Below are 26742 nucleotides of genomic sequence, written 5' to 3' on the forward strand. Positions count from 1 at the left end.
CCCCTAATGTGCCTCTGTCTGCAGCTACACCTTTCCACTCTGGCCCAAGCCTGCATCATCTCACCTGCACTACTGCACGGCCTGTGCTCGGTCCTCCAGCATCCGCTCCAGACCCCCTCCCGTGTGTTCTCCAGCTTCAGTCAGAGTGTACCTGCCAAAATACAGATCAGTCGATCAGTGTCTCTTCCTCTCCCTACCCACTAGACAGACAAGACAGACATACACACCCCTAGCCTAAAACACTTTAATGACTTGAAGAGAAAATTCTAAACATGGCCTCTGGGTTTCTGCATAGTCTACTCTAGACCACATTTTGCTCTTCAGCTTTATCTTCTACCAGGCTGCTGTTCACTTGATGACTTTTTGGGTCCTCACACATTGTTGTCTTTCTTGATGTAGGTAGGGTCTTGACATATCCTTTTCCTTTTGCCTGGATGCTCTCACCTACACACCCACTCTTCACCTGGTGAAGAAGTCTAGTCCTTCAGATCTTGGCCTTGGCTGGGTCAGTTCTGTTATAAGCTCTCTCAACCCCTGATCACTCCTGCACAGCATGTGTCAGAGGTGGTCATTTTATGTCTGTAATTTTTACATTAATGTCTGTCCACTCCCACTCTGATAAAAGCTCCACAAAAGCAGGAGCCATGGCTTTTTTCAACCACTGTTGTATCCCCAAGTACACAGTGCCTGGTGTATAGTAGACACTCACCATGTATTTGAATGAGGGAGTAAATAATGTGTTGCTATGTTCTGTTTATACTGCACCTCTTATAGTAATACAGAGGGCTACAAGAGAGAAGCTTCCCAAGACATTATCCCTGGAGTCCCACAGTCTCTAAGCAGCGATTCAGTGAAGCTGTCATTCAAGCGTTTCTTCCAAAGGCCTTCAGCATCTCTGGATATGGTGGCAAAGCTATCCATTTTTCTTTTAAAATAACAAACAACTGAAGTTGTTTCTTTTCATGGTTCGATTCATGTCAGAGCTTATGAGAAATGAGATGGTGGTTCAGCTTTGTGGCATCTTTCAAAAGACTTAACTTCACAGATTCTGTCGTTGGTCTCTGGAGTCTAATGCTTCCTTTAGTGCTCTGTCTCTACAAGTCTACTTTGTAAATTCTGACCAAGGTTTTAGTTGGTCAGGTTCTTCCTGTGACTGGTCTGTGACATCGCTATTACTCTGGTTTCCCTGGCAAAGGTAGATTTTTTTTTTTTTTTTTTTTTTTAAGTTTTCAGCACAAACACCTTATCACTCTCCCACATTTCAAGTGCGATCTAGACACTCCGACAGTTAGCCAGGTAACCTTCCTGGCATCTCTGTTTCTACAGACCATGTTACAGCCTCATAATGTTTGTTGCCTTGCCTGTGATTTCAATACGTTATTTGTGTGATGATTTCTTAGAAGTGAAAGCTGATGGGTGCAGTGGTTGACCTCTCAGCTCCTGGGACCATCTGTCTCTCTGGAGGATCACTGTTTATTCCCTGACCTCAAGGAACTCAGCCTTGAGACCAAGCTGGCCTCCAGGTGGGCTCCGGGCCGTGGGCACCCCTTCAGCCTCTGTTCATAGCCTGTGCTGGGACCTCTGTTTCCCAGCTGGGCCTTGTTGCCCAGGACCACGGAGCTGCTCACATCACAGAGCCTGGGAAATGGGTTTTTTTCAGCTTGCTTGGTTTTATCCTTTGCTGATGGAACTTTCTCTTTCACAAACTCATCTCCCCATCACAACTCCGTTTAAATAAAATCTAAAGGCTCCCTTGTTCAGTTATTCCTTTTTAAACCTCTGTTTTTATTTAGTCAGACTCTGGCAGGAAGCCTTCTAAGCTGAGCCCAGGGGAAAAGTGACCATTGGCACAGATTTTAGCCTGTGCTCTGGCCCAAGATTGTTTCTATTTTTATTTTGTTTCTTGTTTTTGTTAACATCCAGGGCAAAGATTAAGCACTTTCACTTATCTGTAATGGTGAGAGGCCTTCAGATTGCTTGCCTGTGGCCAAGAGTTTACATGCTTAAAACTATTAACCTCCAGTGACCTCCTGGGAGATAAGATCTAGCTGATCAATTTGGCTTTTCCAAAAGGAGGCTCTGTGCTTCTACTTGATCTGAGATAGAAAAAGAAGAAAGATAAATCCCAGCCTTTGCTGGATTTTGAAAAAGGTTAGTAGCCTAATTTATGGAGGTTTTTTTTTTTAAACTAACTTTATGTCATAATTTCTCAGCTGCCAAAAGACGTAATTCTACCTTCGCTTCGCCTTGGCAACCTGCTTTTGGCACTCTGTGCAGCCCTGTCGTTGCTCTGCATTATTTAAGCAGTAATCTTTAAGAAGGTGAGAAACTATTATTGCTTTTTAGCACAGTTGACATGCTGTTGGCACAGAGGAGTACCTAGAGCTTCAAACATTTCTAATGGCTGTAAACCAACTTAAACACCTCCATGGAGAGGTCTCACTGCCATGAGGTCATAGCTTGCTACAAGGGGGAGAAAGAAGAAGATCAAATGTTATTTAAAAGTGTGGGGTTTTTTCCTTCTTTTTAAGTATTCTTATTCCACCGAGTTGTAGCTGTAGATTTTGGCCAGGTTCCAGACAATCAAGATTTAGCGTTTTGACCAGCTGTGATCTAGTAATGTTCCTCAGAGGAAACATTTTGTAGGAGGGAAAGACACATATTTGAGTCTGTGAATTGTACTCCTTCCTAATACTTTACAGTGTGAGATCTGGTTGTAGACAGATAAAACAAGCACAAGCGAATCTGAGAGAGAACAGAGAAAAAAACTTTTCAGAGAGCTAAAAATTCCCCCCAGCTTCAAGAATGCTCTTGAGGTGGAAAATCTTTACATTCTTTCCTTTATTTCATTTTTCACTGAGTCTCCACATTTATAACAGTTCATGGTAAAATGTGTGTTCATAATAGATACTTAGAATGCATTATAATTCTTATGACAGCGTAACAAGTCTTAGGAAGTAAAAATGCCCCACAAACTTAATGCAGGCAAGAAGAGAAGGAAAAGTTATCAAACCACTTGACCTAAAAACGTTATTCTGATTCTCACTGCTCCCTCATATAGAAGTGGAGAGTGTTTTGGTGGCAAGTCCTATGGATTGGGAAAGAGAAGAAAATTAGCATTTATTTAGTCAGACACCCTCTGTTAAAACGCAGTTAAGACTTTCCTGGTGTCATGGTGGATAGAAATTCACCTGCCAGCGCAGGGGACAAGGGTCTGGGAGGATCCCACATGCGCGGAGCAGCTAAGCCCGTGCACAACTGCTGAGCCCACGAACTCTAGGGCCCACGTGCCCTGGAGCCTGTGCTGCACAATGAGAGAAGCCCCTGCAGTGAGAAGCCCACACCCCGAAACGAGCAGCCCCTCTCCCCACAGCTAGAGGCAGCTCACGCAGAAAGCAGCAAAGACCCAGCGTGGCCGAAAAAAGAAAACCAGTTAGTTTCTTTGTGATCTTGGGCAGGTTACCTAACCTCTGTGCCTAAGTTTCTTCATCTGCAAAATGAGGGTGATTTTCTTAATACATCATAGGGATGAGAGGATTAAATGAGACCATGTATAAAGCTGTTAATAGATACTTCATATAAAATATCAGTTGCTATTGTTTTATTACTAATAATTTATGGAGTACCTACTCATTGTACTAAGAATTTTACTTGTAGATCCCATTTAATCCTAACTGCAACAGCTGTTAGATGGATATACCCACTTTACAGGAGATGAAACATAGGTTCAGTGCTTCACCAGGCTCACGTATTTCATATAATGGCAGAGCTACGTGTAAGGGTCTGGAATATTATATACAGGAGATGTGGAAGTAGGAACACATTTTGGGCCAATGCTTCCGTACCTGTTCTCCTCTCTCTCAGTCCCTTTTCTGTAAAAAGAGGCCATAGTTTCAGGCAGTAAAACCCACAGAAAAGGAAGAGAGAGCAAGAGTGCTGGGGCAGGGGTAGTGGAGTCCGCTGGGCTGGTTCTGCTGCTCCCAGATTAGCTTCATGGCGAGGTGTGTGTATAATGGTTATAGAAGTGCTGAACAGAGTCCTCCTCATTTAGCTTGGGGAAGCAGAGAAATTCTCCCTCTTATAAAAATTCCCTTTCCCTGAACCTGTATTCTTACAGAAAAATGACACATCAGAGGTTTGGGGACAATAAGAATGTGGCTCCAAGGATTCTGGGGGGCTCTTGTAGTCCCGCAGCATTTGGTAGAGCGTGTAAATAGAGGCACTTGAGCATTTCCACTAGATTCAAAGCCTTCCCCACCACATGTCCTCAGGAAAAAGCTGGAGTGAAGTTTCACCCCGAGCAGGATAAACCTTTGATTTAGTACTTTCTCCCCCACTCTTTTATACTTGCCTGACTCCTTATATTCGTGCAGGCAGCTCTCCCTGATGTGCAGGAGTGGAGACGTGGGTGTGTGGGAGGAGTTCTGAGTTTGTTCTTACTTTAAACAGTATTTTGTATAGAAGAAAACAGTAGAAGGAAGGAGATCTAGGTTCTGGTCTTTCCTCTGCTACTTGTTACCCTGTGTTTCTGTCTAAGATGTTAATGTCTTTGAGTCTCCGTTATCTCTTCTGTGGGCCTCAGACGACAAAGAATCCACCTACAATGCAGGAGACCTGGGTTTGATCCCTGGGTTGGGAAGATTCTTGGAGAAGAGAATGGCTACCCACTCCAGTAGGCTTGCCTGGAGAATTCCATGGACAGAGGAGCTGGGCTACTGTCCATGGGGTCACAAAGAGTCAGACACGACTGGGCAACTAAGTTTTTTTTTTTTTAACCTCTTCTGTAAAATGAGGCTAATACTTTTGGAATCCAGAGCCTAGGGAAGCAAATAATAATAACAGAAACCACAATTACAGCTACTACTGTCATCAGTATATATGGCAGGCATCCTCCCAAGGGTTCGGAGAAGGCAATGGCACCCCACTCCAGTACTTTTGCCTAGAAAATCCCATGGACGGAGGAGCCTGGTAGGCTGCAGTCCATGGGGTCGCTAAGAGTCGGACATGACTGAGCGACTTCACTTGTACTTCTCACTTTCATGCATTGGAGAAGGAAATGGCAACCCACTCCAGTGTTCTTGCCTGGAGAATCCCAGGGACGGGGGAACCTGGTGGGCTGCCGTCTATGGGGTCGCACAGAGTCGGACACGACTGAAGCGACTTAGCAGCAGCAGCAGCAGCTGCCAAGGGTTTGAAGTGTGTTATTTAATCCTTACCACAGTCCAATAATCTATTTTAAAAAGAAGAAAACTAGAACAGAGAGACGATAACTGCCTATAGTCATATAACTAATAAGTGGTGAATTCAGCCTTAATTTATAGCTCCAAATAAACAGGATCAATCATGGTTGCCGATCCAGACGTTTGAGCATCCCTTCTCATCACCACTACTATCTCCAGATAGCTCTGGATATAGCTGAAGAGTTAACAAAAGTAACTGCAATAAAGACAGAATGAAAAAGAAATTAATGACCTTAATTTAGAGACATCAGAGAAGACTTGATCCACAGAAGCCAAATTTAAACCAGACTGTCCCCCTTGCCCTCTAAACTCTGAACTACTTGGCTTCCCCCTCGCGTGCTCTTGTCAGGGATCCTAAGATAGCCTTTTGTGCTTGTAGCAGAAGAGAGTATTATTGTTTAACAGTCCCTGATGTGATTCAGTTACTCAGTCTATGTCTTGTTTCACTAAACTGTGGCCTAGAAAGTTTGTAATTACAGTATCTTTGGGTGGTTGTTTTTAAATACATTCCTTTAAATTATAGCGTTAAACCCCAAATGTCATGTTTCCAGTTTGGACCTAAGCCAAGCTGAAGGAGACATCCATTCAAAGCAAACAGGTGATAAGGAGACTGTGCAGTGAACTTTGAGGACTCTGTCCAATTGCTAGACCTCAGGCTTTATGTCCCCAAATCTAGTGCTTTAGAACAAGGAACCTGTGGCTGGAGTGGTGGGTAAAGAAATGCCATATTTTCTGCTGCAACTGCTCCTCCCCAGAACACTCAGGTTTACTTTAGTTGTTTCCAGAAGTAGAAATTATTTATGTTGTTCATCACAATTTAAATAATGTAATAATTTCATTTGATAAGTTGTCAATTGCCTTTAAAAATTGGTCTTAAAAACTAGTAAATCTAAGGATTTCAACTTCTTTTTCCATCTTGATAAAGTAATTATGAAGCCAGACTCTAATCAGACAAAAAGAATCTTGAAAGCTTTTGGGCATTTGCCTTTTTAATTGCTGCCTTTCTCTTTTTAGGCAACAGTAGAGGTAAAATGTTCCTTTTTTTATGGTAAGAATTTAGTTAATACCAAAACATGTAATGAAGATTCCTTCTAGAAACCTTCTATTAAATATGAAAATTTTAAAAGTTATTTTATTAAAAACCTATGCATTGTATTTTTATACAGAAATACAAGTTTAATATAAAATTTTAGAAATATCTCAAATCCACAAACATAAGGAAATGGTTAAGTAACTTTTGATAATTTCATTTAATGCAGTAGCCACTTAGAATTGTTTACCAAGAGGTTTTAATAACTTCCAACAACAGGATACAGAAGTGTGTGTATGTATATATATATTTTTATATATATGTACATATACTGCAAACACAACTTTCATTTTGTTGTTTGATTGGTTTTGTGTCTTTTTTAAATTAAACACATATATAAAATCAAAGTCTACAAGGAAAATATCCAAATAGTGGTTATTTGATGGCCAATAGGTTTTTGACTGATTTTTAGTTTTTAATATGGTTTATATTTTTAGTTGTCCAGGGAGAATAAATTATTATAATAATTTAAAATGCATGTGTGTTTGTATATATTTTCATAGTCATTCAATACTTGAGCTATTTTAAGCTCAGCTATCTTAAAAATTTGGAACATTGCTAAGATCCTGGAAGTAATAAAAAAATTAATTCTGAGCAGGCAAAACTAATGTTACAAAACTCATATAATTATGCGTATTGTACCCAGGATATCTGCTGGTCCATCTCTCAAATCCTATTTATTCTTGCTTTGCACACAGTTCTCAAGACAGCTACTTTATAAGAACACAACAAATAAGACACAAACGTCAAAAAAAGGAGAAGCCCTTGCAGGCAAAAACACTGACTTGACCGCACGTAACAGCCTGACAGTGAGAGAGGACGTACAAAAGCCTGATGCAGACTTCAGACTCAGAAACACACCCCTGGAAGGCCTATAGTCGCTCTACTATGTCATAGTCAGTAAGATGTGCTCATATTGATGGCCCACAGTTATCAAGAAAATACCTTTTTAAATTGATAAATAAATAGCTACATGTATATGTATAACTGAATCACTTAACTATACACCTGAAACTATCACATTGTTAATCAACTATATTCCAAGATAACAAGTTTTAAAACGTTTTTTTAATTAAAAAATATATATCTTTTTTGTTCAACTTACTCTTTTTAAGATCATAAGAAAGACTAGTAAAAATTTTTGAAAAGTTTCATGGCGCATAGCTACAAATGGGGGGAAGAAAGACAGTGTGTGATTGTTAGGGTAAACGTTAGACCTGTAGACTTCCTTATTTGTCTAATACCTCATCTTCTTACCGTTCTTAAGAGGGAATGTTTTATTGTTACTTGGGTTTTCTAAATTGTATTTGATACTGTCTTTACCTCAGTTCTCATAAAAATTCAGAGAAACTGGAAAAGATCCCAGAATCAGGATGTCAGCAAATGCCAAAGTCTCCATCTAGCAAAGCCTTTGAATCCATGTATCAAAATAGGAGTAACATCAATAAGGACCTACGGTACAGCACAGGAAACTCTACTCAGTATTCTGTAACAATCTATATAGGAAAAGAATCTGAAAAAGAATGGATAGATGCGTATGTACAACTGAACCACTTTGCTGTAACCTGAAACTAACACAACATTGTCAACTATATTCCAATATAAAATTAAAAATTAAAAAAAAAAAAAAAAAGAGTAACAGCCCAGAGCTTAGCTATAGGTTGGGTGGGTTAAATGGGAAAGCCTGTGTATAATGGCATTCAGCTTGATATCTGGCATATCAGACATTGCTGCTACTGCTAAGTCGCTTCAGTCGTGTCCGACTCTGTACAATCCCATATATGGCAGCCTACTAGGCTCCCCATCCCTGGGATTCTCCAGGCAAGAGCACTGGAGTGGGTTGCCATTTCCTTCTCCAATGCATGAAAGTAAAAAGTGAAAATGAAGTCGCTCAGTCGTGTCCGACTCTTCACGACCCCATGGACTGTAGCCCGCCAGGCTCCTCCATCCATGGGATTTTCCAGGCAAGAGTACTGGAGTGGGGTGCCATTGCCTTCTCCAATATCAGACATTGGTTCTTAGCAAATGTTAGTCAAATTTGAATATGATTTTCCCACATGAGATGCAAATGACTGTGAGGGCTCTGGAGTCAGATGTGGGTTCTGCAACCTTGAAGAAATCACATAACCTCCTACCTGCCTACCTTTTTCACAGGGCAGATATGAGAATTCAGCATTTTGGATGCTCAAGAGAAGGGTAGTTCCCTGCTCACTGTAACTGGGGGAGGGATTGGGGGGTTTCATACTTTTATTACTTTTTTGTCATGCAAAGTTGAGAGCTTTCGAGGCAAAGACGACTATAAAAACCCCTTTGTTGTTGTGTCTTAAGCACTGCTTGTTCCTCATGCCCTTTTATCAACCCACCTGGAGCCCAGCTGAGAGAAGCAGAGCAGGGTCCCCCCGGGAGGGAGGGCGGATGGTGGCAGGAGGGTGTCGAGTCATTCAGCCTCCATAGCCGTGAGTAGTTTAAGCACCTGGCCTGGGGTCTCATACCAGCCACGTCATCTTCAGTGTTCTGGGCAGGCTCACCTGGTGCTTCTCTCCCTTCCTGGGTGGGGTGGCAACTGAACGTGTGGCCCTTCTGCCCAGAATAGACTTGTCTTTGGGTGGTGCTGATGCTGTTTTGTTTTGATTACCTAGGCCCCCTGCAAAATCATGTAGAGAGGGGTACTGTCAGCAAGTAGCAGAGCGAAAACAAGGTTGGCAAAAATGTGCAGCTTTACCCCATTACTGTGAGTTTTGACAACATATTAACTGAAAACCTAGATTAAGGCCAACAGGTTTTGCTCTGTTTCGTTTTTCTTGAGAACTAAAAACAGTAATTTACTGTCTACTTGCCTGGTTCTATATGTGCCCCAGTGAGCACCCCTAATTATGAAATCACTCTTGGCACCAACACTTATAACCAAGCAAGGGAGTCTGGTGGGTGCATAGATTAGAAGGACCTTGTGGTTGCCTTTTCTCAAGATGAATAACCTTTGCTTAGACCACAGCGATAAGCCAGCATCAGAAAAAATCTGAGCAGAGAGGGAGCAGGGAGCTGGCTTACGGGGTTGTGGCCATGGATACAGGTAGAAGGAACCCTAGATCCTTTCTTCTTTTGCAGGGCACTTTTCATGTCTGTAATTTGAAAATATAATAGAGTATGTATGGTGTATATATGCAGGCGTCTTTCTTCCCTAAGATTGGAAGCTCCTCAGAGGCAGGGCCTGCTCTGTTTCCTCTCCCCAAGGCCTGGCCTGGCACATGAAGTAGCTACTTGTTGGATGAGTGCAGTTTCAAGTCTAACCTCTGCTCCTGCCTGGTAGCTGCCTTTTTTGTGAGCCATTTCTCTGTGTGTTTCCTCTTCTGAAGAACACATGTCACATGGACCTTGTGTTCATACCTCCCTCTGTCTCTGAACCCAGTTTGTTCATACAGCTGTATTGAAGCTGATAGCTTCAGCCAAGCATGATGTCAGGAACTGTGATCAGTACTCCCGGGACGGCTTCACCAGTCCAGGATATAAAATGACCATCATTTCCAGAGTCTGGATACTCTTATTTCCATTAACTAATTTTTATTTATTATTTCAGATTTAGAGTAATAATGTATACCCTGCTTTCTTGACAGGGTTTTGTGAGGACCAAGTGAAATGATGGATATGAAATTACTTCAGAAACTGTGCTTTGTACAGCCAAACAATGATTATTATTGCTGGCCCAAATGTGTCTTCCTGAGAAAACTCAAGTTTGAAGGAAGATGAGGACCAAGGATTACAAAATGTGTCCTACTACCATTATACAGGAGAGGTCATCTCCCAAGTTGATTTTTCACGAAACGCACACACACACCTCCTTGGGCCTCTCTCTGCCGGCTGTCTAACACGAGCAGTTAGCATTCGGGTCTTGCAAAAGCTATGGACCACTGAGTTATGGGCCATGGGTTTTAGTCCAGCCTTGCCCCTGCCTCACTGAGGTTATCATGCACAAGTCTTTGAGGTTCTCTGCCAAACGACAGTATCTGTTTTATGAAGGTAAAATAAGACTTGAATATTAGAAACAAGAATATCGGTAGCCCTACAGACATATGAATTTGATCACATCCTCATATGTTTTCCTTTCCAGATCCAATCCCTCCAGTTGCCTCGACTCCTCCCCATATGACATGGCCTCTACCCTGGGCACTCCCCTCTGCATATATTTTAGTATGTCTTGTATCCTTCTTAAAGGAAGTTCCCAATGCTAAACTTATAATACTTTGTTGTATCTTGCATTTGGACAATTACTACTAAGATTTGAGTATTATCAATTTGTATTTTCTCAAACTTGAATATATTATTTCCTGTCTCTTGATCCAGAAGGTTTAAACTAAGTTCTGAAGTTGAAGGTAACTTCTCGTTTTTGTCTTCTAGTGACAGACATCACACCTCCAGTGCAATCCCTGTTCCAAAGAGACAAAGCTCCATATTTGGGGGTGCAGATGTAGGCTTCTCTGGGGGGATCCCTTCACCAGACAAAGGATACCGGAAACGGGCCAGCTCAGAGAATGAGAGACTCCAGTACAAAACCCCTCCCCCCAGTTACAACTCTGCACTAGTCCAGCCTGTGACCCCTGTGCCCTCCACGGGAGAATCTGACAGAAAGACAGCATCTCTGTCTTCCTCCTTGGACACCTCCTTGGACCTCTCCAAAGAAAACAAGAAAAAAGGGGTAGATCTGGGCGACAGCTTAAATGGAAGCCACATGAGTGTGAACACTAGCCAGGAGCAGGGACAAGCACTCTCGGGGCCTCCGGCCACAATCAACGGCACCCTCCTGCCTGGTGAGCAGGCCAGCTCGTCTGGCGCCCAGCTCCCCGGGAGCTTCCACCCAGTCTCGGAAGCCGAGCTCTGCTGCACCGTGGAACAGGCAGAAGAGATCATCGGAATGGAAGCCACAGGCTTCACCTCAGGCGATCAGCTGGAAGCATTTAACTGCATCCCCGTGGACAGTGCTGTGGCAGTGGAGTGTGATGAACAAGTTCTGGGAGAATTTGAAGAGTTCTCCCGAAGGATCTATGCACTGAACGAAAACGTATCCAGTTTCCGCAGGCCACGCAGGAGTTCTGATAAGTGAAGTGAGCAGACAGATGGTAGGACCAGGATGGAGTCACTGCTTGAAATGAGGATAAAGCTGCACTGGTTACCTTTTGTAGTAATTATGACACAATGAATATTAATGGAGGATATTCCTCAGAAAAATAGACTTTGTGAATCAAGGAGGGACTCAGGATCATTGTGTATCAATGGGCCAGACAAAGTTAGATTTTGCTTGCAAGATTTTGCTTTTCAGGCCTGACAATTGTTTTAAGGCAAAAGTCACTCTCTAGCTTGAGTCACCTTATAGGCATTTGTCTGCTTTTTTATTTACACTTATACGTTATCCTCAGAGGGAAGATGATAATATATAAATAATATAATGAACTCGCCTTTAGATTCTCACAGCATTTGCCCTCACCATAGTTTATGAAACTTTTGGGAAAATTGAATATTCAGTGAAAGGTCTCCACCATTGACTGAAGGGTCTCTGGCCATCCGTTAGGTTGATGTGTAAGCAGCACAGTGGTCTCCGATACAGAGGCCCGTCGGCCTCTGCTCCCAGGCTCGTCAACCCAGCTGTTACACCACTGGTGCAGAAGATGCCTTGTGCATCCTGACCACAGGACATCACATTCGCTGGTTCTTTAATGCAGTTGCCATGACCTCCCACCTCTTTCAGCCAGCCATACCCTTGAAGCAGCCCTCAGATTATATGAAAAACCTCACCTCTGGAGGATTCCAGGAGACCCTCAAGAACCCTCCCCTCCAAGGTTACTATAGTCAGACAGCATCAAGTTCCCTCTGGGGGCCAAAGTTTTTATGTGGGCAGATGCTGTTGTCAAAAACTGGGTGTGCTTTCTGGCAATGCACTCACCGTGTAGAAATCCCTATATGTAATTCCCATGTTAATTTATTAAATTTCAGTTGGAGAGGAGGCATTGTGTATGATGAAATATACATAGGGAGTCAGGCTGTCCAGTGTGCAAACTGTGAGGCAGTTGATGTTGCTGGATTCAGAGACTAGATGAGGCATAGAATACTATTGGTATGTGTGCAATTGCATAAATATTAAATTATGTTTTTGAAGTCCATTTTCATTCCTGGAGCTCAGATTTCATTTGCTGTTGCTGTATACTTTATTTACCCAAGGACATCGCCTCAGGGTTGCAAGCTCTTTAAGGAGATTTTATGCTTATATCCATGTATTATATAGAAGAATAAAAATTGAGTTTACTTCACTCAACCTGATTTTTTTTCCCAGCTTTGAAATTCCTCTTGAACCTATATTTCCATATGTTACATCATGACAGGACTAGCCTGAGCAAAACCTGTGGCTGTATCTAAGCTAATGTTGTTGACTTCATTTGAGTTTACGTATTGTATATAGCAACACGCCATCACAGGTGTACTCTGTAATAGCTCATTCGTCCTGCATAACAACTTAACTCATAGGTTCATAATCATTGTCATACTTCGTCCAAGCATTCCTGGGCTCAATTTTAATATATAGCTACATTGTTAAATGGAATAGTTCATGTTGTTATTTTTTTCATGTAAAGAACTCACAGAATCATTGCATGACAGACAGACCCAACTTGCAAGCAATTAAAAGCTTTAACTGGATCTGAAGAAATCCGTCTTATTTCTCATAAATAGGTGGAACTACTCCAAACCTGGAGCAGAAGCCATCTGTAGAGTCAAGGCTTCCTTGACAGTGTACTGTCTTTCATTTTAGAGTAAGGGTGGAGCTAGACATGGTCTTAGATGTACATCCGACTGGGCTGTGGGTCCTCCAGTGAAGCAACATCTACCTCCCAAGCCCAAAAGAAAGGCTTTGAAGGACTGTATTAGTAGTGAACAACGGAAGGTGAATCACGTGTGATTTGTGGTTCCTCAGATACGGGAGAGACCTTTAAACTCCATGCCAAACTTGAAGACAAGGTACATTCGATTTAGGCCCTGCAGCCGGACCACATATAGGAGCACCCATGTTTTACAGCGTTGATCTCAGGTTCCACAAAACCACGTAGAGCCTGGAGCTCTGGGATTTTGTCAGTCAGTCTCTCAGTCTCCCATTTATGGACTCCCTGATTCTGGGGTCCACAGCTTTTCGCCCCTACAGCATGGAACCCCACCATTGACTGTGATCAGGTAGCCCAGAACTGACGGCTAGTTCCCTGCACACTTTCCTGACCCACACTGTGTCCAGTGATGTTACGCCTCAGAACACCACTTGTAGGTTTGGGTTTGTTTAGATTTTGGATTTTCATTGAGTTTGTTTGATGTCTGCAGTTTTCACCATACTTGGATATATGTAAATCCTACAGCATTACATTCTCCAGGAATAAATCTCTGACATTTCCCAAGGCTGCAGACTTCATTTTGCCTCTGTTTAAAGTGGCCAAGGCCAAAATATGGGATGAAGTTATTATCTCCTACTAATCTTTGTAATTATTCTTGTAAACCACTAAAAAAACAAAATTGCTTTGAGAATATAAGTTGAAAACTGTCCTGTCCATTTCTGAACTGCTAAGGGCCCTTTCAGTTTTCATGTAGCCGAAACACTCTTAACAGCCAGCAAATGTTATCAGATGAATATTTGCTTGTGTTTTCTCTCTACTTCCCCTTACCCACTTCAAAAATTCCAGAGATTTTTTCCCCCCAGAATATTAGTTTTGGAAGATTGTATCCAACTATATTTTTTTAGCAGTTCTAATGGTGCCCATTTATCCTGACCTAACTGGTTATTTAAATAATTTTTTAAACCACCACCAATAATAAATGGCATGTGAAACTGATCTGTTGGTAATTGGAAGAAAAGTCAGCATCTGTATTTATAAAATAAAATTGATTAGTATTTATTTTGAGAGTAAAAGTGTATGTTATTTCCCTGTGATGTTTGAGTCCTGTCTTCTTCATTGTTTTGAATTTCATACTGAAGCGGAGTTAACTATGAAAACCTCATTCTTAAACAGTCTGCCAGCCATTCCACATTTACTGAGCTAGCCCCCCTTCCACTTTGAAAGGGACTGGACTAAACAAGTTTATATGAAAATTAATCCACTTTGACCCCTGCCACAGTCTCCAGTTGGGAGTGCGGCAAGGAAGAGTGGCATAGGTATATTAACAATTAAGTACAATTGAGTGCGATAAGTTCTGTGATGGAGAGCTGCCTAGCCGTGCCACAGAATTCAGAGGAAGTTTTTATGACTCAAGGATTAAGAAAGGGTCATGAAGTTAATACAGATGAAAGATGTGTGAGACTTCACATTACGGATGGAGGGAACAGCATGGGCAGAGGCCCAGAGGCAGGGCAGGGCCGCATGCGTATTTGCAAAACTGCAAGGAGTTTGCTGTGCTTGGGCCCTGAATGGATGTGAGGAAAGGTAAGAGGAGAAATTGAATTGCAGGCCCATGGAGGAAGGACTTAGGATAAAAGGTGAAGAGATTTGGATGCACGCTATGGACAACTGACCAGTAACCTTTGCAGCCTACAACAGAAGAGTAACTTGTTTAGTTGTGAATTATAACTAGCAGCCAAGTTGAAGCTGGACTTGAGTGATACTCTTCTTAATCTTCTGTACCATTTTGTTTTGGGAAAAAAAAAAAACTCTGTGTCTGAAAAAGAAGTTCATCCTTGTGTTCCTAATGGTTTTGGGGTAAGGACTGAATAATGAACTGGATTTTTACTATATGGTACAAAGGGCAGCCAGCGTCTATTCTTTAAAAGCTAGATTCTGAATGCCCCAACTCAGCCACTTTGACGTTACGACCCTGGTCAAGTCACTGAACTAAGGACTCCTCAGTTCTTGATCTGTAAGGAATTGACGAGAACGCTGCCCTTGCCATTATGTTTGTATAGGACCTACACCATCAGTGTTGGTTCCTTTTTGTCCTGTGGGAGACCGCCGCCTCGTGACAGAAAGGATACCTGAGACTTCTTATCACCATTTCCTGTTCTAGCACTTGAGCCCGGCCATTTCTCTGAATCTGGCTCTTAATCTGTCACGTGAGGATGATACCTCACACCAGTCAGAACGGCCGTCATCAAAAAGTCTGCAAATATAAATGCTAGAGAGGGGGTGGAGAAAGGGGACCCTGCTACACTGTTGGTGGGGAGATAAATTGGTACAGCCACTATGGAGAACAGCATGGAGGGTCCTTAAAAAACTAAAAACAGAGTTATGATGATCCACCAGTCCCACTTCTGGACATTTATCTGAGAAAACCATAATTCGAAAAGAGTCATGCACCCAGATGTTCATAGCAGCTCTATATACAATAGCCAAGACACACGGACGCAACCTAAATGTCCATCGACAAGATGTGTGTATATGAATATTAGTCATGAAAAAGGGCATTTGCAGCAACATGAATGGACCTAGAGATTATCATACTAAGTGACGTAAGTTAGAAAAAGACAAGCATCATATGATATAACTTATATGTAGAATCTAAAAAAATGACCCAAATGAGCTTATCTGTGTCAGAGTCACAGATGGAGAAAACACAGCTGCCAGGGTGTATAGGAGTGGGGAGGGGTAAATTGGGAGATTGGGATTGACATACACACTATTTTGTGACCCCATGGACTGTAGCCCGCCAGGCTCCTCTGTCCATGGGATTTACCAGGCAAGAGTACTGGAGTAGGTTACCATTTCCTTCTCCAGGGGATCTTCCTGACCAAGGGATCGAACCCATGTCTCCTGTCTTCTGCATTGCAGGCAGATTTTCTGCCCACTGAGCCATCAGGGAAGCCCATATATAACTAATAAGGACCTATAGTATAGTACAGGGAACTCTACTCAGTAACTCTGTAAAGGCCCATCTAGGAAAATAAAGAATGGATGTAGGAATAACTGATTCGCTTTGCTGTGCACCTAAAACTCATACAGCACTGTAAATCAAATATACTCCAATAAAAAAAAATTTTAAGTAGGAATGATACCCACACCTCTCCCTACCCCGCAACCTGGTACTGGATAGAGTGTAAGTGATCAGTATTTTTATGAAACACTTGATCTTTACAAAGCACCACGCACATAGGGAGTAATTAGTCATTCAACAAGGATTTCTTGCAACATATACATCAGGCTTTGAAATGGAGCTCTCCATTCTGTACACATTGAGAATGTATCCGGGCTGAAACTGCTCTTTTGAAAAACTAAGCTCTAAACAAATGTTAAGAGTTCCAGAGTGTTTCGGTGGGTGGCATGGACACAATGTTGAGATATGGTCTATAAACCTAATTAGCTTAATTTTCATGGTTTTCTAACACCTGGCAGATGAGTTTATTTAAGCCACCTTATCCATACATATTCTGTCTAACAGCTTCTGGCTGCTTCACTGAACCCTGAACCAGTGCCCAGAGCTCTTAATTTCACTCAAAGCAGATAGAGGCTTTCTTTTTTTTTTCCCCCTCTTAACATATCTAATTATAGTTTTGTAGGTAGACAGCTCAGCCTTGTGGATTTTAAATGAATAAAAAAAAAATGTCTATAAAATAATCCCACAATTTAGAGACTGGCAATGTCAGCAATCCAGAAAAAGAGTGGTCATGAATCTAGATAAAAAAGACAATCCGTTGAAGAAATAGCAATAGCTTTAGTCAGCCAAGCCCAGAACTACAAGGGGGAGCGTGGCAGGCTCTTACCCTTTTGGTTTTGTACAGAACACAAGTCTAATGAACTTCTTTCCCTTTAGTCCCCATTAAAGTACAAGCAAACCACTCCAGTATTCTAACTGTGAGAACCCCATGAAAGTATAAAAAGGCAAAAAGATAGGACACTAAAAGATGAGGCCCCCAGGTTGGGAGGGGTCCAATATGCCACTGGGGAAAAGCAGAGGGCAATTATTAATAGCTCCAGAAAGAATGAAGTGGCTGGGCCAAAGTAGAAATGATGCCCCGTTGTGGAGGTGTCTGGTGGTGAAGGTAATATCTGACGCTGTAAAGAACAATATCGCACAGGAACCTGGGCTGTTAGGTCCATGAATCAAGGTAAATTGGACGTAGTCAAGCAGGAAATGGCAAGAGTAAACATCTTAGGACTCAGTGAACTAAAATGGGCAGGAATGGGCGAATTTAATTTATAATGGCCATTATATCTACTACTGTGGGCAAGAATCCCATAGAAGAAATGGAGTAGCCCTCATAGTCAACAAAAATGCAGTACTTGAGTTCAGTCTCAAAAACAATAGAATGATCTTGGTTGGTTTCCAAGCAAACCATTCAACATCACAGTAATCCAAGTCTATGCCCCAACCACTGATACCGAAGAAACTGAAGTTGACCGGTTCTATGAAGACCTACAAGACCTTCTAGAACTAACACCAAAAAAAGATACCCTTTTCATTACAGAGGATTAGAATACCAAAGCAGGAAGTCAAGAGGTACCTGGAGTAATAGGCAAGTTTGATCTTGAAGTACAAAATGAAGCAAGGCAAAGGCTAACAGAATTTTGGTAAGAGAAACACTGGTCATAGCAAACACCCTTTTCCAACAACATGAGATCACTCTATAAATGGACATCACCAGATGGTCAAAAGCAAAATCAGATTGACTATATTCTTTGCACCCTAAGTTAGAAAAGTTCTATACAGTCAGCAAAAACAAGACCTGGAGCTGACTATGTCTCAGATGATCAGCTCCTTATAGCAAAACTCATGCTTAAACTAAATAAAGTGGGGAAGACCACCAGGCCATTTTCGGGGATGACCTAAATCAAACCCCTTATGATTATACAATGGAGGCGATGAGCAAATTCAAGGGATTAGATCTGGTAAACAGTGCCTGAAGAACTGTGGGCAGAGGTTCATAACACTGTATAGGAAGCAATGACCAAAACCATCCCAAAGAAAAATGGGACTTCCCTGGTGGTCTAGTGATTGGGACTCCATGCTCCCAATGCAGGGGGTCCAGGTTCATTTCCTTCCTAGTCAGGGAACTAGATCCCATATGCCACAACTAAAGATCCTGCAGGCTGTAACCAAGACCCAGGGCAGCAAAATAAAAAACAGTTAAATATTTAGAAAAAAAAAGAAATGCAAGAAGGCAAAGTGGTTATCTGAGGAAGCTTTACAAATAACTGAGGAAAGAAGAGTAGCAAAAAGCAAGTGAGAAAAGGAAAGATACACCCAACTGAATGCAGAGTTCCAGAGAATAGCAAGGAGAGAGAAGAAGGCCTTCTTCAATGAACAATGCAAAGAAATAGAAAAAAAAAAAAAAAAACAATAGAATGGGAAAGACTAGAGCTCTCTGAGAAAAGTGGATATATCAAAGAAACATTTCATGCAAGGATGGACATGATAAAAGAAAGGATCTAAAATAAATAAATAAAAGAAAGGATCTAACAGAGGCATAAGAGATTAAGAAGAGGTGGCAAGAATATAAAGAATAATTGTACAAAAAATGTCTTAATGACCGGGATAACCACAAAGGTGTGTGGTCACTCACCTAGAGCCAGACATCTTGGAGTATGAAGTCAGGTGGGCCTTAGGAAGCATAACTACTGATAAAGCTAGTGGAGGTGATAGAATACCAGCCAAGCTATTTAAAATCCTAAAAGATGATGCTGTTAAAGTGCTGCACTCAATATGTCAGCAAATTTGGAAAACCCAGCAGTGGCCACAGGACTGGAAAAGGTCAGTTTTCATCCCAATTCCCAAGAAGGGCAGTGCTAAAGAATGTTCAAACTATCAGACAATTGTGCTGTCTTCCCATGCTAGTAAGGTTATGCTCAAAATCCTTCAAGCTAGGCATTAGCAGTACTTGAATTGAGAACTTCCAGATGTACAATCTGGGTTTAGAAAAGGCAGAGGAACCAGAAATCAATCAAATTGCCAACATTCATTGGATCAAAGAGAAAGCAAGGGAATTCCAGAAAAATATCTACTTCTGTTTTATTGACTATACTAAAAGCCTTTGGCTATGTGGATCACAACAAACTGTGGAAATTCTTAAAGAGATGGGAATACCAGACCATCTTACCTGTCTCCTGAGAAACCTGTATTTGGGTCAAGAAGCAAGAGTTAGAACCTTACATGGAACAATGGACTGGTTCAAAATTGGGAAAGGAATTCATCAAGGCTATATATTGTCACCCTGTTTGCCTTATATGCAGAGTATATCATGAGAAGTGCCAGGCAGGATGAGTTACAAGCTGGAATCAAGATTATGATCCAGCAATCCCACTGCTGGGCATACACACTGAGGAAACCAGAATTGAAAGAGACACGTGTACCCCAATGTTCATCACAGCACTGTTTATAATAGCCAGGATGTGGAAGCAACCTAGATGTCCATCAGCAGATGAATGGATAAGAAAGCTATGGTACATATACACAATGGAGTATTAGCCATTAAAAAGAATACATTTGAATCAGTTCTAATGAGGTGGATGAAACTGGAGCCTATTATACAGAGTGAAGTAAGCCAGAAAGAAAAACACCAATACAGTATACTGACGTATATATGTGGAATTTAGAAAGACAGTAACAATAACCCTGTATACGAGACAGCAAAAGAGACACTTTTGTATAGAACAGTCTTTTGGACTCTGTGGGAGAGGGAGAGGGTGAGATGATTTGGGAGAATGGCATTGAAATATGTATAATATCATATATGAAATGAGTTGCCAGTCCAGGTTCGATGCACGATACTGGATGCTTGGGGCTGGTGCACTGGGACGACCCAGAGGGATGGTATGGGGAGGGAGGAGGGAGGAGGGTTCAGGATGGGGAACACGTGTATGCCTGTGGCAGATTCATTTTGATATATGGCAGAAGCAATACAATATTGTAAAGTTTAAAAATAAAATAAAAAAAATAAAATTAATAAAGACACACACACACAAAAAAAGACTGCCGGGAGAAATGCCAACAACCTTAGATATGCAGATGATACCACTGTAAAGGCAGAAAGTGAAGAGGAACTAAAGAGCCTCTTGATGAGGGTGAAAGAGGAGAGTGAAAAAGCTGGCTTAAAACTCAAGATTCAAAAAACTATGATCATGGCATCTGGTCCCATCACTTCACAGCAAATAGAAGGGGAAAAAGTGGAAGCAGTGACAGATTTTCTTTTCTTGGGCTCCAAAATCACTACAGATGGTGGCCAAAGTCATGATTTTAGAAAATGCTTGCTCTTCGGAAGGAAAGCTATGACAAACCTAGACAGCATATTAAAAAGCAAAGACATCATTTTGCTGACAAAGATCTGAATAGTCAAAGCTATGGTCTTTCCAGGAGTCACATACGGATGTGAGAGTTGGACCATAAAGAAGACTGGGTGCCAAAGAATTGATGCTTTTGAATTGTAGTGCTGGAGAAGATTCTTGAGATTTCCCTTGCACAGCAAGGAGATCAAACCAGTCAATCCTAAAGGAAATCAACCCTAAATACTCACTGAAAAGACTGATGCTGAAGCTGAAGCTCCAGTACTTTGGCCACCTGATGGAAACAGCTGACTCATTGGAAAAGACCCTGATGCTGGGAAAGATTGAGGGCAGGAGGAAAAGGGGCGACAGAGGATGAGATGGTTGGATGGTATCACCAACTCAAAGCACATGAGTTTGAGCAAACTCTGGGAGATGGTGAAGGACAGGGAGGACTGTGCTGCAGTCCACGGGGTCACAAAGTCAGACACGGCTTAGTAACTGAACAAGAACAAAGTACCAGCACCAAATTAGAAAGGAATCAAGGTTGAAATACTGATCCAAAGAAATAATGGATAACCAGGCCTTTAGAAGCAGATGCAAACAGGCCAGAAGGAAGCAGTCTGGGCATCTTGAGTGAGAAGCCCTGGGCCCCACAGAACAGCTGGTCAGGAACTCAGATCCCAGCCCCACCACTCACTGGCTGTGTGACCCAGGCAAGGCGCTTGACTTCTTAGCCCATGCACTCCTCTGAAAGTGAAGTCAGCCCCTTACTCAGGTTTTCCGATGGGCCTGGACTCCTTTTGTCACAGAAGCAAACTAGCATTCATCCTTCAAAACCCAGTTGCCTTTGGGTCCGGAGCATGGCAGGAAAGGAGAGGACCCTCAGCTGTCACTCTCTGCCTGTTGTGAAGAGCTTGGGGCTCCATCATGTCATACCACCTGCTTCTACTCAAGATCCTCGACACAATGGATTTAAAATACACCTCAAAAATGAAGAAAACAGCTTAAAAAATTCAGTTTGAATGGCTTGTACTGTTCCTTCGGATAGCCCTCAGTCATCAGAAAAAGGATAAATTCACTTAAGTTTGATGGAAAAACATAAAATATTTTAAGGGAGTAAATTATTCACAATGCTGAATATAAATTGATACTTTAAGGGACAAACTTGTCTTCAAAAAATTTACTTGCAAAAAAAGTTTTTAATTCACTTGGAGGGAATACCTTATTCCTCAAAGAACCCGGAATCACTGTGTCTTGCTCTTGGGATGTTACTGTGTTGTGAGGGCACCCCAGGCTACTTTACACACAGGTGGTCTATGAACTTTTACTCATGCAAACTGAGTGACAGATTATAGACAAGCTGTCTCCAAGCTTGCTGGTCTCAAAGCCAGACCCTTTGCTCTCAAAAGTCTGCCAGTTGCCTTGATTTTTCTGCCCCGGGCCCAAGCAGGGGCAGAAAGGGTGCCCTTCAAGTGCTGGGGAATGGCAGGTGCTTATTGACCTTTTGAAGGAGGTTCCTGAGGTTTAGGGGTAAGAAGGTACTGTAGTCAAAGCTATGGCTTTTCCAGTAGTCATGTACAGATATAAGAGTTGGACCATAATAAGGCTGAGCATCAAAAAGTTGATGCTTTCGAATTGTGGTGCTGGAGAAGACTCTTGAGAGTTCCTTGGACGGCAAGGAAATCAACCCTAAATATTCACTGGAAGGACTGATGCTGACGCTCTAACACTTTGGCCACCTGAAGCGAAGGGCTGACTCATTGGAAAAGACCCTGATGTTGGGAAAGATTGAGGGCTACAGGAGAAGCAGGTGGCACAGGATGAGAAGGTTAGATAGCATCACAGACTCAATGGACATGAATTTGAGCAAACTGTGGGAGATAATGACAGGGAAGCCTGACGTGCTGCAGTCCATGGGGTGGCAAAGAGTAGGACATGACTTAGCGACTGAACAACAATAACTGGCTGGCTGCCCGGGGGGTGGCCGTGGCTGGGTTTGCCACCTGGATTGTAATCACCTCCTCCCTGACTCCCTCCAGTCACCTTCTTGCCCTGCAACCCATTTTCCATACTGCAAGCCCAGTGACCTGTCCTACAGATAGCTCTAGCCCTCTAGGAACTGCTAAATAAAGGGGAAAAAATCAAATACTGACTTACTAGTTAATCAAATCACTGATGAGAGGAAGTTTCTCTTATCAGAAATATTCCAAGTAAAATAAGATTCAAGAGGGATAATAGAATTAGACCATCAATATTTTACAATTCTAATGAATCTAATGTATCTAAGATAAGTATCACAAAAAGAGGAAACTAGACATTTTATGCTGCCTAATGAAAGGACACAACACCCGTGAAGAATTCTTGGCAAAAGTCCGACCCTAAGTATGATCGAACCTCTATCTGTGGTGTCAAATACAGCAGACACTGGCCATTTACGGCTATTTAGTTGAAAAGTGGCTCATTCAAATTGAGATTTCTTACTCTTGCTAAGAGTAAGAAACACACTGAATTTCAGAGACATTACAAAAATATAATGTAAATTTATATTAAGAATTTTTTATTGGTTCCATGTTGGAGTGATATTTTGGATATATTAAATTAAGTAAAGTATCATTAATTTTATTTGTTTCTTTTACTTCTTAACATGTGACTACTATAGAATTTTAAATTGCATATGTGAGTTGCATTTGTGTCTCATGATATATCACTATTGGTCAGAACAGCTCTGGATCTAACTACTAGCTTATAGGAAAATCAGAGGGCAAGTGAGCATGTTAACACCTGGAAGATGCAATCAGCAAAATCTGGACAGTGGAAAACTCTATAGGAAAAAGAACTTGGTTTCCTCGATATGCTATGCTAAGTCGCTTCAGTCGTGTCCAACTCTGTGCAACCCCATCAACTGCAGCCCACCAGGCTCCCCCGTCCCTGGGATTCTCCAGGCACAAACACCGGAGTGGGTTGCCATTTCCTTCTCCAATGCGTGAAAGTGAAAAGTGAAAGTGAAGTCGCTCAGTTATGTCCGACTCTTAGCAACCCCATGGATTGCAGCCTACCGTCCATGGGATTTTCCAAGCAAGAGTACTGGAGTGGGGTGCCATTGCCTTCTCCGTTCCTCAATAAGTATATTGCAAGGGAAAAAAAAAAAAAAACGAAGGAGGGGAAAACCTCTTAAAAAGAGACACAATAGACATATTAATCTCATTATGGACCTTCTTTGGTTCTGTTAGGTAGGTAGAATAGGGAAAAGGAGTCCAAAATGGCGGTGGCTAGAAGACAAGGAAGGTCCGAGGACCAGAGTGAAGACTTCAGGCAGAACAAACAGAACAAACAGCACTCCTGGCTAAGCCCAATTTGCATAGGGCAGGCCCAGGTGGAGGAAAAAACATATAAGAGGAGGAGCCAAAGCGCTTTCTGATGGACTCTCTCTCCCGCGTGCATGCGCGCTCTCTCTCTCTTTCTCTCTCTCTCTTTCTCCCTCCCCACGCACTTCTCCACTCTCTTCTCTTCGGGTCTTGGATTCTCCTCCTATCTTATAAATAAAATAGAGCTGTAACACTGATTTGCCTAAGAGCTGTAGCACGGTTTGTCCAAGACCTGAGAGCTGTGACGCGCCGAGGGCTTTAATGTCCGTTGCTCCAAATCTTTGTTGTGACGAGACAAAGAACTGAGGAACATACACTCACGTGACAGTTCCTATAAACTAAACAGCCTGAAAATAAACAAAGGAAAAAGCAAAATGTAAACACTAAGTATTTGACTGTATTAAGGAATTTTGGGGAGGGTCTGATAATAGTAAAAAAATAAAACAGTTTTTTGAAAAGTTTGTATCTCTTAGAGATGCATAATGAAACATTTACAGATGAAATGCATTTGTCCAGGACTAGGGTGAGGTATGTAGTAGAATACCAGTTGGAGTACTGATGAAACAATATTGTCCATGGTGATGAGTGATGGGCAACTGGGGGTCCACGACTCCCTCTGGTGCCTCTAACCCACACCCTGTCCTACAGCCATGTGGATGCTCGTCATTCCCAGCACGCCCCTGAATGCCTCAGGCCCATAGCCCATACAGTGTCTTACCTAACCCACAGCACAGCAAGCCTCTGTTCCTCCTGTAAGCCTGAGCTGAGCCGTTCTCCTTTGCTCTCTGAAGTCTTTCCCGTTATCTTCCCCAGTCTCCACCCACAGGTCCACCCGAAACAGGGAGGCCTCCCTCTTTTGCGGTCCTCCCCACCACCCGTGTGTGCTCCCACAGCCACCCTTTCATTTTCTCAAGTGTCTGTTTCCCTGTCTGCCACCTTCAGCAGACTGTGAGCTCCCAGAGGGTGGCCACCCCGTTGAAAGGCACAACTAGTGCTCGGGAAAGTCTGCTAGATCAGTGTGCTGAATGCCCATTTTATAGATGAAGCGGTTGAGGCCCAGAGAAATCAGTGTCATAGCCAAGTTCCTAGAGCTAAAATGTGACAAGAGCTAGGACTTGAAACCAGAACCTGAGTCCTTTCTCTACATTCCATCTGAGCGCGGCAGGCCACAGTTCCATGCGGCATTCACTCATTTAGCATTGATTGGGCGCCCCCTATTGGTCAGCACTGGCTGAACAAATCATGGGGCAGTGCTATGAAGGAAACCCACATGTGACCAATGGTAGAAGTCTGACATGGGAGAGCCTGGGAGCTCAGGCAAGCCTCCTTGGGGAAGTGAGATTTAAACAGATTTGACCTAAATAAAATCCCTTATGAGTATACAGTGGAAGTGAGAAATAGATCTAAGGGACTAGATCTGATAGAGTGCCTGATGAACTATGGATGGAGATTCGTGACATTGTACAGGAGACAGGAATCAAGACCATCCCCAAGAAAAAGAAATGCAAAAAAGCAAAATGGCTTTCTGAGGAGGCCTTACAAATAGCTGTGAAAAGAAGGGGAGTGAAAAGAAAAGGAGAAAAGGAAAGATATACCCATTTGAATGCAGAGTTCCAAAGAATAGCAAGGAGAGATAAGAAAGACTTCCTCAGGGATCAATGCAAAGAAATAGAGGAAAGCAATAGAATGAGAAAGACTAAAGATCTCTTCAAGAAAATTAGAGATACCAAGGGAACATTTCATGCAAAGATTAGCTCAATAAAGGACAGAAATGGTAGGGACCTAACAGAAGCAGAAGATATTAAGAAAAGGTGGCAAGAATACACAGAAGAACTGTACAAAAAAGAGCTTCATGACCCAGATAATCACGATGGTGTGATCACTCACCTAGAGCCAGACATCCTGGAATGTGAAGTCAAGTGGACCTTAGGAAGCATCACTACGAACAAAGCTAGTGGAGGTGATGGAATTCCAGTTGAGCTATTTCAAATCCTGAAAGATGATGCTGTGAAAGTGCTACACTCAATACGCCAGCAAATTTGGAAAACTCAGCAGTGCCCACAGGACTGGAAAAGGTCAGTTTTCATTCTAATCCCAAAGAAAGGCAATGCCAAAGAATGTTCAAACTACCACACAATTGCACTCATCTCACATGCTAGTAAAGTAATGCTCAAAATTCTCCAAGCCAGGCTTTAGCAATACATGAACCATGAACTTTCAGATGTTCAAGCTGGTTTTAGAAAAAGCAGAGGAAGCAGAGATCAAATTGCCAACATCTGCTGGATCATCGAAAAAGCAAGAGAGTTCCAGAAAAACATCTATTTCTGCTTTATTGACTATGCCAAAGCCTTTGACTGTGTGGATCACAATAAATTGTGGAAAATTCTGAAAGAGATGGGAATACCAGACCACCTGACCTGCCTCTTGAGAAACCTGTATGCAGGTCAGGAAGCAACAGTTAGAATTCGACATGGAACAACAGACTGGTTCCAAATAGGAAAAGGAGTACATCAAGGCTGTATATTGTCACCCTGCTTATTTAACTTATATGCAGAGTACATCATGAGAAATGCTGGGCTGGAAGAAGCACAAGCTGGAATCAAGATTGCTGGGAGAAATATCAATAATCTCAGATATGCAGATGACACCACTGTTATGGCAGAAAGTGAAGAACTAAAGAGCCTCTTGATGAAAGTGAAAAAGGGGAGTGAAAAAGTTGGCTTAACATTCAGCTCAACATTCAGAAAACTAAGATCATGGCAGCTGGTCCCATCACCATGGCAAATAGATGGGGAAACAGTGGCTGACTTTATTTTTCTGGGCTCCAAAATCACTGC

The 26742-nt window shown here is 42.2% G+C and overlaps 1 protein-coding gene across 2 annotated transcripts in view; it reads left to right on the plus strand.

Moving 5' to 3' along the window:
* UVRAG (UV radiation resistance associated) overlaps nt 1-14249 on the plus strand; it is a 328846-nt gene extending 314597 nt beyond the window's left edge. For both annotated transcript variants that reach the window (XM_019975249.2, XM_070803924.1), the window contains one exon: nt 10723-14249. In XM_019975249.2, coding sequence (XP_019830808.2) covers nt 10723-11425 — 703 coding nt within the window. In that variant the 3' untranslated portion in view covers nt 11426-14249. The remainder of the gene's footprint in view (nt 1-10722) is intronic.
* Nucleotides 14250-26742: the final 12493 nt, after the last annotated feature.

Source organism: Bos indicus, chromosome 15, assembly GCF_029378745.1.
Source record: "Bos indicus isolate NIAB-ARS_2022 breed Sahiwal x Tharparkar chromosome 15, NIAB-ARS_B.indTharparkar_mat_pri_1.0, whole genome shotgun sequence".
NCBI lineage: Eukaryota > Metazoa > Chordata > Mammalia > Artiodactyla > Bovidae > Bos > Bos indicus.